This window comes from Dryas octopetala, chromosome 5 (genome assembly GCF_963921425.1).
Source record: "Dryas octopetala chromosome 5, drDryOcto1.1, whole genome shotgun sequence".
Taxonomy (NCBI): Eukaryota; Viridiplantae; Streptophyta; class Magnoliopsida; order Rosales; family Rosaceae; genus Dryas; species Dryas octopetala.
In genome coordinates this window covers 18,147,544-18,160,052 of record NC_141370.1, presented here as the reverse complement: position 1 = coordinate 18,160,052, position 12,509 = coordinate 18,147,544, and the positions used below count along the sequence as shown (strand labels likewise).

The 12,509-nt window shown below is 42.5% G+C and overlaps 2 protein-coding genes and 1 non-coding gene across 3 annotated transcripts; all 3 read left to right on the top strand.

Annotated features, from left to right (window-relative positions):
* Positions 1-2,184: 2,184 nt before the first annotated feature.
* Positions 2,185-3,952, top strand: LOC147285218 (putative pectinesterase/pectinesterase inhibitor 20). The gene is made up of 2 exons (XM_086243061.1): positions 2,185-3,169; positions 3,261-3,952. The coding sequence occupies exons 1-2, from the start codon at positions 2,185-2,187 to the stop codon at positions 3,950-3,952; spliced, it is 1,677 nt and encodes a 558-aa protein (XP_086099187.1).
* A 4,414-nt stretch (positions 3,953-8,366) lies between these two features.
* On the top strand, positions 8,367-8,448 carry TRNAS-GCU (transfer RNA serine (anticodon GCU)). The gene has a single exon. It is a non-coding gene; the product is annotated as a tRNA-Ser (tRNA).
* Positions 8,449-11,131: 2,683 nt separating this feature from the next.
* Positions 11,132-12,503, top strand: DIC2 (dicarboxylate carrier 2). The gene has a single exon (XM_086243357.1). It carries the CDS (start codon positions 11,369-11,371, stop codon positions 12,353-12,355), a length of 987 nt encoding a protein of 328 aa, XP_086099483.1. The 5' UTR covers positions 11,132-11,368; the 3' UTR covers positions 12,356-12,503.
* The last annotated feature ends 6 nt before the right edge of the window (positions 12,504-12,509 follow it).

Below are 12,509 nucleotides of genomic sequence, written 5' to 3'. Positions count from 1 at the left end.
ATAATTATTAATTAAGAAGATGCATTGCTTGATTATAGTGACGATGAAAAAGTCACATGCATTAAGGTTAGGAAACAAAACCACATACTTAAGGAAATGTAACATGTAATAGAAATTCATATTAATGATTTCCAAATTATTGTAATTAGGAAATTTGGTAATTAACCGGCTGACAATAACAGATACCATTGTAATGGACCATCAATAACAGTTATTTTAGTTTTGGGGTGTTTCAATATGTTGTACATAATCGTTCTCATTTGAACTTATCCCCCCCCCCCTTAAATAAAAGTTTTTGACGTGTTAATTCAAATTTGTTGCTAGGTGGTGTATGAGAGAAGTTATAGTACGTATTTCTTGGCCAAAAAAATGTAGTTTAATTTCATATATTAAAATATGTGTATTCTTTTGTCAAAAAAAAAGTCTACTCTTGACCATATTTATTTCTAATAAGTACGTGCAACTTTTTTTTATTTTGTAATCGAGGGTGTCTTGGGACAACTAGCTTTCACGCATCAGACTATTTCCTTGTAAGAAGTTCGTGCAACTATAACATGCATATTGATACATCATTTTGTCCTTACAAAAGTTTTATTAATTATTTATTATGAATGTTTTAAAGGGATTATGTCAAGATAATGCTTTCATTAAGATATATTTGTCCTTAATTACCATTTAGTCAAAAACTGGTGTACCAATATATGCATTACTAATTTGTTATTCGTGGAATGGTACGTATTCTTCTCACAATATTGGAGAGGTCTATTTGAATTCTATTTTCTTAATTTTTTTTAAAAAGGACGTAATAATGAAGCTTAAATTAGTGCAACTAAAAAGAGAGTGCCCAACGTACGAAACTGAAAGTCTTTTGATGAGTTTGGATCGAGTGAGTCTCCTCCTTGCTCAAGCTAATTAAACTCATGGGAGGATTTAATTTTGATCAAGTCAAAGTTACAATATTTGTGGCAGCCACGTCTTAGACAAACTTTCCTCCATCTAATTTCTTTAGACAATATGTTCTCCGGTGCCCAAACAGAGACATCTAACCTATCACTTTGTTATCATTTCAGTTCCGTGATTGTTCAATCCAAAATATAAATTCCTAGGGTATTTAGTTGGTGATAAAATTATCCATTGCAGCAGTACGTTCATATATGGTTTTGACTTTATAAGTTTAATTAATTATGATCATGACTAATTAATGCAGTAGGCGCCTACCCTAAAACGTTGACTATTAAGGACAGATGCCCTATAGTCAGAAGCTAGCCAGCCAATTTATATATAGTCAAAGCTTTTGATCGAATTTGGATGGATTTATAGGCTACACACGTTGTAATTGTACATTTCATACATGAACCAAACGTGCAAGTATAACATCTTTGCTCCTACCCGACCAATATTCCAAGCTTGAGAGGTAAACCCATGCATGCACGTTTACTTCACAAATATATACAATATCGTCCTTTCCTTTTAATGCAATATGATGTTAAATTCTGCCAATAAAATTATTTGGATTATATTCATAGATAATTATTGGAACTTAAAAGCTTATGTAGCATTTAATTGGTTTTTTGATTGAAGATGCATGCTGGATTGGTAATCAGAATTTTAAGGTTGTACGTTAACAATAATTTCAATTTATGATACTAAGATCAGGGGTAATCTGGCCATCAAAATTGTTATAAACTTATTCCAAGAAATGTGAAGTGACATGCAGAGATGAGAAAAGAATCTCATATCTATTATATATTCTCGCCAAAAAAAAAATGTTGGATATATTCTACTTAAAAATAGGTTAAAATATATATCAAGTAATAAAAAACTACTCTAATCCTATATATACAAAGTAATCAAACAAAATGACAAAGCAGACGGTATAGGTGCAATTTTACTCTGCATAAATCAACCCAAATTTCTAATACTGAAGCTTATAATGAAACTCTTTCAAAATTTCTGATATTATATATATTAGACGATTATTCCATATACATTCCTCATAAATTAGACAATATATTATGATATTATATGATTTATATCATAACAAATGCATATGTCCGAGTGATATTTGAATATTCGAAGACTAAGTCCAAACACAGCAACCCCAAGTTGTATATAAAAAGATGTATACCCCGTGACCTATTACATTCCTCAAAGCTCTCTCGATCACGCACTCTCTCTTTAGCAATGGAGTCTAAGCTATTTCCTCTTGCAAGTCTTTCAATTGTCATCATTGTTTTCCCTTTCCTTTTCTCTCCATGTTTAGCCGCAGCTGATGTCCCTCTCAACAGTTCCGTCCCACCCGAAACCATATGCGAGTTCACCCCACACCCTGCCTATTGCAAATCAGTCCTCCCCCGCCGCAACGCCAATGTCTACGACTTTGGCCGCTACTCAGTCCAATACGCACTCTCACAATCCCGAAGCCTCTTGACTTTAATCGACAAACATCTCCAACAAGGTCCTGCAATCCAAGCCCTCCAGGATTGCAAGGACCTTGCAACTTTAAACATCGATTTCTTATCCACCTCCCTCCAAACCGTCAACAAAACCAGCGACGTCCTCCCCAGCTTGGACGCCGAAGACGTCCACACCCTTCTCAGCGCCACCTTAACCAACCACCAGACTTGTTCCGACGGGCTCCAATCCAGTACGGATTCCGCAAAAGACGACCTATGGGCCCCACTCTCTAACAACACAAAACTGTACAGCGTCTCTCTGGCTCTCTTCACAAAGGGTTGGGTGCCCAAGAACAAAGACGGAACCCCAAAGCAGCCCAAGAGGCATCTCAGGTTCGGAAAAGGACGGTTGCGGTTGAAGATGTCGAAAAGAGCTCAAGCCATTTACGACTGGGTCGTGAATCGGCGGGGAAGGAGGCTTGTTGAGGCGGGAGATGAACAGGTTGTGGTGAATGACATTGTGGTTGTGAGTCAGGATGGGAGTGGGAACTTCACCACCATTAACGACGCTGTGAATGCCGCACCCAATAACTCGGTTGCTGCTGATGGCTACTTCTTGATATATGTCACTGCGGGTGTTTATGAAGAGTATGTGTCCATTATATCCAAGAAGAAGTACTTGTTGATGATCGGAGATGGTATCAATCAGACGATTATTACTGGGAATCACAGCGTTGGTGATGGGTTCTCCACTTTCAACTCTGCTACTTTAGGTGAGTACATTTCAAATAAATATTCGTGCATGCAAATATTACAAATATGTAGGTAGGTAGTAAGAGTACTCTAACTTATTGAAAATTGCAGCTGTGGTGGGACAAGGGTTTTTGGCAGTAAACATTACGATTCGCAACACGGCTGGACCAAGCAAAGGACAAGCAGTAGCACTCCGAAGTGGGGCCGATTTGTCAGTGTTCTACAGCTGCAGCTTCGAAGGCTACCAAGACACCTTATACACACATTCTCAAAGACAATTCTACAGAGAATGTGACATCTACGGCACTGTTGATTTCATATTCGGTAACGCCGCAGTTGTTTTACAAAACTGTAACATATATCCTCGTCAACCCAATCCAGGCCAATTCAATCCCATCACGGCTCAGGGCCGAACCGACCCGAACCAGAATACCGGGACTTCGATCCACAATTGCACCATTACACCCTCGCCCGATTTGGCTTCGAGTAATTATAGCGTAAAGACGTATCTGGGGAGGCCGTGGAAGGAGTACTCGAGGACGGTTTACATGCAGACTTTCATGGGCAGTTTTATTGAGCCTGTTGGGTGGAGTGTGTGGAGTGGAGACTTTGCACTCAGCACACTGTATTATGCTGAGTATAATAATACGGGTCCTGGATCCAACACCACGAACCGGGTCACGTGGCCGGGTTACCATGTCATCAATGCAACTGATGCTGCTAATTTTACAGTGTCCAACTTCTTGCTAGGGGATAATTGGCTGCCTCAGACTGGAGTACCTTACACCGGTGGCTTAATTTGAGCAATTAATTGTTAAAAATGTGCTGTATTATTTTATTTTTAGGTCATAATTTGAAGAAGCATTTGGAATTTTCCTTGCTTCTTTGATCTTGTAAACGGTGGAAAGCGCGTATCTTATAATCTTACTTTTCAAATTTGAATAAATTAATGTGAACTTTCATTATAAAATAAAAATATTCGAGGTCGCAAGGTATTGAAGTTTAATTTCTTTTCTTCTTTTTTTCGATCAGATGAATTTGCTATCTTTGCCCCGATAAATATCTAGATAGTCAGACTGTCATATTGTATATGCATGTCCATTTTTCTCGAGCAAAATTTTAAGAGTTTGAACTCGATCTGTCCCGGAGATATGTTAATTTGACATGTGTCATTCACACATCATTAATTCTCTGTTTACGAAAAAAAATCACAGAAATTAATAAAAGTCATGACTATTTCTCTAACAAACTTTGCCTTAATTAGTTTCAAGGGTTTTAATTTCAATTTTTGCAGGTGCTGGTTGTTAAGCAGGTTGGCAATCAACTATCAAGTTATTAAGGAATACTATATATTGAGTTTAAGAATGTCCAATATATAAGAATGTCAACGTACGTTTATATATCTTTGAGAGTTTGCCTTAGTTTGTTAATTAGTATGTTGGCAATCATCCACTATGAAATTATAAATAATCACATAAGCTATGAATATATGAATATTGCAGTTGTTGGGGGTACGTAGCTCCCCCAACATTCAAACGGGATAACAACATTCAAACTTTAAATTAAGCAGAATGTTCAAATGCTATGACGGGGTGGGGGCTGGGGGGAGGGGGCGAACCAGGTTGGGGCTGGGTTGAATAGGGTGCAACAGGTGGTCGGGCAGGCTGGGGGCGAAAAGGGGAGAGGGAGAGAGAGAGAGAGAGAGAGAGAGAGAGAGAGAGAGAGAGAGAAGGGGGAGCTTGGGATCGAGTCGGCAGGTGAGGCCTCCGCCGACGGGTAAGCTGCCGTCAACAATAGGGCGTAGGTTGGGCGGTGTGGGTTAGGTTAGTGCAATCTCAGATCTGCTGCATCTCTTTTTTTTTTTTTTGCTTTTTTTGTTATTAGTTTTAAACTTTTAATATATTTTAAATTAATTTTTAGTTTTAAACTTTTTAATGATTTTTTTTCCTCAAAAAAAAATGTTTTGATTTTTTTAGGTAGTAACCTTTGTTTTTTAGTTTTTTTTTCTTTTTTCTTTAATTTTTATTTGTTTTAAAAATATAAAATAATCAAATTATCGATCTCTTTTTGGACGGAAAAGTTAACGGAGTTGACGGATTGTCCCAAACTAACACAAACCCTAAATATATGTCATACACTAAAACAAACCCAAACTGGTGTCCTAAACTAAGATTGACCCCAAAGTAGGTGTCATGTTTGAAAATTTATCCAAAAAAAAAAACTACTAATCATTGAATTATTTTTATTTTATTTTTTAAAATGGAGTTTGAAAGCTTAGAACGTTCAAATAACATTCGGTTTAAAATATATATTATTTTAACCATTTAGTTAATTACGACCTACCCACATTGCATTTTCAATTGCTTTATAATTCGAAGGATATTATTTAAGACTATTTAATTATTCTATGAGAAACTTTTCCATTTGTTGATCGAGACGTGTCATATTAAAAATTTATAAGTTTTTAGAGTTAATTTGAGTGGTGATAGATGGTGGAATAATAGGTTAGGATTTAAATGAGTTAAGAGATTGATTATCCCAATATTGTAACAAAAAGATTATATATATTAAAACTTTATAATAAAATATTATATTACTTTCTATCATAAATACTACAATAAAAGAGGCTGACAAATGTAGAAAATATAAGTACAATCCCAGTACTTGATCTACATTGATGAACCCAGGTTTTAAATGCAAAACTTTCTGATACCAAAACCTCTGATAGTATATTGCACAACCATTTTGAATATATAAACTTAAAACTTAAACTATTTAGAAATGAATATATATGCATTGAAGCTGGCTGACAAATCAATGCACCAAATACTGGATATATATTCAGACCAAGTTGGTCGGGTCGGCAACAGGTGATTGGGATCGTGGAACAATATTTGCTAAATTGATATTAATCTTATGGATATGAACTTAATTATCAAGTCAAGTCAGCAAGCAATTGGAAATTAAATACTCAGATGGATTGGGTTAAAGGGATGGAAATACTTATTGTTATGGGTTGAAAATCCATCTGATCTCATGAGTCATGCACGACAGTACACCTAATGACCTTTTTTAAAGAGAGCTGCTATTTGCACACCCTTTTTTTTCTTTTTGCACACACTTTTCTCTTACACACCTCTTATCATTTTCTAAAATTTAAAATTTCTCTTTTACACACCCCTCCCATTACCAAAATACCCCAACCTCATTAATCTCACCAAAATTTCTCATTACACACCCACCTAATTCAAACACTACACACCCTACCCCAAATGTGAATTTTTAAATTAAAAAAAAAAAACAAAGAACAAAAAAAAAAAATGTTGAAACCAGCCACCCATCCGCAAGCCTCTGCCATATATCCCAGCCCCTCCCCCTCCCCCTCCCTCCTCCCTCCTCCCTCCTCCCTCCCCCCTCCCTTCCTCTCCCTCACCGACCACCTCTCTCCCACTCTCCTTCCCTCACCCGACCACCTCCCTCTCTCTCTCCTCCCCGCAACACCAACTTAAAAAAAAAAAAAAAATTGCAGGTTCGACAGACCAGTGCCGAACCTGGCTATTTCATTCAGCAGGTACCCGCCGAACAATCCTCTTCTATTCGGTGGATGCCTGCCGAACGAAACAGCCGAGTTCGGCACCGGTTCGCCGAACCACCTGCATATATATATATATTTTTTTTAATTTTCAGGGGTGCAGAGGGAGGTGGTGCGGTGCAGGGGTGAGGTGGTGCGGCAGGGGGAGGGTTGCAGGGGGGAGGTGGTGCGGCAGGGGGAGTGTTGCAGGGGTGAGGTGGTGCGGCAGGGGGAGTGTTGCAGGGGTGAGGTGGTGCGGCAGGGGGAGGGGTGCAGGGGGGAGGTGGTGCGGCAGGGGGAGTGTTGCAGGGGTGAGGTGGTGCGGCAGGGGGAGGGGTGCAGGGGGAAGGTGGTGCGGCAGGGGGAGGGGTGCAGGGGGGAGGTGGTGCGGCAGGGGAAGTGTTGCAGGGGGGAGGTGGTGCGGCAGGGGGAGGGGAGGGGGATGGCAAAAGGGGAGGGGTGCAGAGGGAGGTGGTGCGGCAAGGGGAGGGGATCAGAGTTGTAGAGAGAGAGAGTGAAGGGCTGGGTTGGTTTCGGGGAGAGAGAAAGAGGAGAGGGAGGATGGGGGTGGGGTGGTCGGCGGGTAAGAGGGAAGGAGAAAGAGAGAGAGAGAGAGAGAGAGAGAGAGAGAGAGAGAGGGGAAGGCCGGAACGGGGCTGGGGTGGTCGGCAGTGGTTCTCACCGGGGGGGGGGGGTGGGGTGCTGTGACAGGGAAGAGGGAATGATAAAAGGATGGGGTTTTGGGTAATTTTATTTTGGGTGTTTTTGGTTATTTCACAAATTAAATTTTTGAGGGTGTGCAAAAAGAAATTTAAGGGTGTGCAAATAGCAGCTCTCTTTTTAAATTCTGAGGGAATTGGGTAAATGATTTTCTTTCCTGTAAACATGGTACCGACTACCGTGTTTTTTTTTTTTTTTTTGTTGAAATGGGCATGCATTAACACAGCCCAAAAGGGCTAAGATTACATAAACACAGAGGCCTAACGAAGCTTACATCAACAAAACACAAAAAGGGCCCAACAACTACATTCAGAAAGGCCTAACCATAAAAAGGATCCAAAATTGACCACAAAATAAATAAATAAATAAATAGAAAAGGTCCAAAAGAAACAGTAAACAAAACCCCAAAACAAACTCCCAAATCACTCTAACCCTAAAACATGAGGTGTGGGTCAAAATCAGACTAGGATTATTCTGGCCTAATGAATCAGAGCATCTCTAACATGCTCTTTAAAAGTTTGTGGCTGCTTGATTTGGTGAGCCACATCATATATACTTACATCAAATAAAAATTAATGTAAATTATAAAGAATAATAATAAACTAATGAAGTTTATTTAGTCTGTTGGAGTAAAAAGATTAAAAGTAAATTTGACTATTTAAATTATCACGTAGGTCAACAAAGCATAATTTTAAAAGTGAAAATTGAAGTGACTATTGGAGATGCTTTAAGTTGGGCTTTGGGCAGTGGATAAAATAATTGGTAATGTTGGGCAGGAATGTGTTCAGACTTCAGAGCCAAAAAAAAAAAAAAAAGGTGAATGTGAATGTGATTTGTCGACATCCTCATGAAGGTGTGTAAGGAGAAAGGACTATATCACGCTCTATTTAAAGAAATATATATTATAGTTTCTTGGTAGCAACAACGTCGCTTTGGCCGAGTGGTTAAGGCGTGTGCCTGCTAAGTACATGGGGTTTCCCCGCGAGAGTTCGAATCTCTCAGGCGACGTTTATAACTTTTTTCATTCCTTTTTTGTGTTATTTTCTCCTGCGCCCGAGAATGAAGGTTCCCCAACCCAGCAGTTTTTTCTAATCACAACTATTTTTATTTCAGAGTAATACAAATAATTTATTATTCCAGGAAAAAAAAAAAACAAATATTTTAACAATTAATTGGATCTAATTTATAGACCCAATTAGATCCGCAATTAGTGGTTAGATGAATTCCTTCCTCAGTTGCTACCTCCCCTGCCAACTTTCTTTCCCATTTGAGCTTGGCTTAGGTCCCACCCAAATTCTGATGTGATATTCCTCTGATATTAAGTGGTAAACCACACAATTAAGACCCTTCAAATTTTTTTGGTGGATGTCTTTGGCCCATTTCTTAGTGGTACTTTTTATTCAAACAGGGCATGAACCAAAACTTGAACATGGGAGTTGAGTTGTTCAAGTTAAAAAAAAAAAAAAAAGGTAAAACCAGAAAAAGGAAGGCTCATATTAAATATATGTGTAATATTCTCTCAAGTGGCCAAAGAAAAAAAATATAGCTGAAAGTAGCCAGAAGAAAACAATTGTTGAGAACCAGCTGGTAGCAAAGTTGTGAATATGGAATGAGAATTTGTGGTGCAAACTGTTGGGTGATGCAATTTCCCCTCGTTTATTATATATGTGCTGTGCATGTGTATGCCACACGACCATGACTCTATGAATGCTTCCGGACCATGCTTTTCAACCTGAGGCTAGTGTGGAAGATGCTTCACCACATTGAAGTTGGGGTCAAAAGAATGAAAATAAGAATAAAATCCAAAGCCCATTAAATTTGTTCGATATGTGATTTTTACCCATAATATTTGTAGAGAGCTACTATTTACACACCCTTTTTTTTCTTTTTGCACACCCCTATTAGAAAAAAAAAAACTCAAAAAAAAAAAAAGACAATAAACCCCCTCCCTTCTTTCCCTCTCTTTTTTCTCTTGTTCACACCCCCTTCCCTGTTTTTTTTTTCTTCTTCTTCTTCTCCAACCTTCCCCCAGCCAGCCCCTCCACCCAACCCACCTAGCCCCTCAACCCCTCACCCGACCCACCCCTCCCTCCCTCCCCCTCCCCCTCCCCCTCCCCCTCCGGCCTCCCCCCTCCACCCAACCCACCTAGGCCTCCAGCCCCTGCACCAACCCCCTCAGCCCCTGCACCACCAAAACAGCCACCACCACTACCACATTCTTCTCTCTCTCTCTCTCTCTCTCTCTCTCTCTCTCTCTCTCTCTCTCTCTCTCGCCCAAGCAAATAGAAAAAAAAAAAAGGGTGGCAGGTGGTTCGGCAGACCAGTGCCGAACTCGTCGGTTTCGTTCGACAGGTAACCGCCGAACAAAGTAGGTTCGTTCGGCGGTTACCTGTCGAACGAAACAGACGGGTTCGGCACTGGTCTGCCGAACCACTGCCACCTTTTTTTTTTTTTTTTTTCTGCTTGGGCGAGAGGTGAGACCACCACCGGTCACCTCCTCATTTTCTCTCCTCTCTCCATTTCTCTGTCTTGTCTCTAACAGAGCCAAGCTGCTGCCAGCGCCACTCCCGCGTCGCACCGTTGAGCTTCCACCCCGGAGAAGTGCCCAGCTGCTCCATCGACGATGCGACCAGGCAGTTGGGCGGGCGGGTGTTTGAGCTCAGTGCTGCACAAGGTGGCTGGAAGGAGTTGGAGCCAGCAGTTGGGCTTCGCGGAGCTTGCAGGAGAGGTGGTGTTGCGGGGAGGTGGAGTCGCGAGAGAGAGAAAGGGAGCTAGGAGAGAGAATGTGACGGGGATGTGGTGCTGCCGGGGAAGAGAGAGGGAGGAAGGTGGTGCAGGGAGGGTGCGGGAGAGATGGGCTGGGTGGGTCAGGTGAAACGGGGGGAGGGAGTGAGGTGGTGCTGCTGCATGCGGGGAGGAGAGAGAGGGATTGAGGAGGGTGGCCGGTGCTGCATGCAGGGAGGTTGGTCGGAGAGGGAAGGGGTTGAGGGGCTGGGTGGGTTGGGTGGGTTGGGTGGAGGGACTGGCTGGGGGAGGGTTGGAGAAGAAGAAGGAAAAAAAAAAAAAAAAACAGGGGAAGGGGGTGTGAACGAGAGAAAAAAAAGAAGGAAAGAGGGGAGGGTGTGTAATGAAATGAGGGTATTTTGGTAATGGGTTGGGTATGTGTTGAGAGGTTTTGAATTTGAGGTAAGTGTGTGGGGTGTGTAGGAGAAAAAAAGAAAAAAAGGGTGTACAAAAAGAAAAAAAAAAGGTGTGCAAATAGCAGCCCTCTATTTGTAATGCTTTTCACGAATGAAATTATAAAACAACGTTGTGCGCGTAGTCTGCGTAGATGGAGGAGAAGTCAAGCAGGAGGAGATGCTTAAATAGTAAAAACTCCTCTAGAAGACAAGAAATCTTTGAAAAAAAAAAAGGTAAATAAACAAATGACGTGTGGAATCAATTTTCAACTTGTTTAATTAGGAGCGGCTCCTAGAAACTTGGGGGGGGGCCGACGGCTGAGACTACTAGGGCTCAAATTGAAGCATCGCTCGCGTACAAGTTCAGTCTGAAGCCCAGTGTCTCTACTAGGGCGACTGTTGGTCCTTGTGGGTCCCACTCCCATCAACCCAACCGCGTCTAGAGGCTGGCATCTCCTTCTTCCTTGCTTCCCCACTTACCTACTATAAATAGACTCTCTTCTCTCTCAGCCTCCAACTCACAAATCTCAACCCCAACTCAATTTCTTGATGCCTATGTCTCAGAGGCCCAGCGTCCCTCACTCCTCCTCCATAGCCTTTGCCCTCCATTCCCATCTCCTCATCTCCAGTGAAATGAACTCCAGCTCCTACTGGTCTTAACCCCATTTTCCTCTCAAATTTTGCTCCATTCTTTCATTCTTTTTTAACCCAAAAGACACTGCCTTTCAGCCTTTAACCAACTTTACCAAATGGGTCTCAAAGGTTTCGTCGAGGGAGGCATAGCTTCCATTGTCGCCGGCTGTTCCACCCACCCTCTCGATCTCATTAAAGTCCGAATGCAGCTCCAGGGCGAAAAGGGTCGACCCGCCCACATCCCACAAGTACAACCCATTCACGCTCTCCGACCCGCTTTCGCCTTTCATTCTTCCCATTCTGCCACCATGCTCGCTCCGCCGCCTCACGTGCCCGCGCCTCCGCCACGTGTCGGACCCATCTCCGTCGGCGTCAAGATCGTCCAAACCGAAGGCCTCGCCGCCTTGTTCTCCGGCGTCTCTGCCACCGTCCTCCGCCAGACCCTCTACTCCACCACCCGCATGGGCCTCTACGACGTCCTCAAAACCAAATGGACCGACCCGGGATCCGGCAACCTCCCCCTGACCCGGAAGATCCTCGCCGGCCTCGTCGCCGGCGGCGTCGGGGCAGCCGTCGGCAACCCCGCCGACGTGGCCATGGTCCGCATGCAGGCCGACGGGCGGCTGCCGCCGGCGCAGCGCCGCGACTACAAGAACGTAGTGGACGCCATCGCGCGTATGGCTCGGCAGGAGGGTATTGGCAGCCTGTGGCGCGGGTCGGCGCTTACGGTGAACCGCGCGATGATCGTGACGGCGTCGCAGCTGGCGTCGTACGACCAGATCAAGGAGACGATTATTGAGAGTCACGTGATGGGCGACGGGCTTGGGACGCACGTGACGGCGAGTTTTGCGGCGGGGTTCGTGGCGGCGGTGGCTTCGAACCCGATAGATGTGATCAAGACGAGGGTTATGAGCATGAAGGTCGAGGCTGGGAGGGACCCACCCTACAGTGGGGCCCTGGATTGTGCTTTGAAGACTGTGAGGGCTGAGGGCCCCATGGCCCTCTATAAGGGCTTTATTCCTACAATTTCGAGGCAGGGACCCTTCACTGTGGTGCTGTTTGTCACCCTTGAACAGCTCAGGAAGGTCTTTAAGGAGTTTTGAGACCATTCACAGATGATGACGAAAATAATTAGTATTATGATTAATGCTTTTTTTTTGTTTTGGCTATTGATTTATCTTATAACAAATTTATAGAGTTTTGGGAGTTACATTCCAAAATTTGAATACAAATCAGATCATCACTCTCCTTTACTCT

Coding starts and splice junctions, on each gene's coding strand:
- LOC147285218 (XM_086243061.1), top strand. CDS start 2,185: ATGGAGTCTAAGCTATTTCCTCTTGCAAGTCTTTCAATTGTCATCATT. Junction 3,170..3,260: donor TTTCAACTCTGCTACTTTAG/GTGAGTACATTT, acceptor TGAAAATTGCAG/CTGTGGTGGGACAAGGGTTT.
- DIC2 (XM_086243357.1), top strand. CDS start 11,369: ATGGGTCTCAAAGGTTTCGTCGAGGGAGGCATAGCTTCCATTGTCGCC.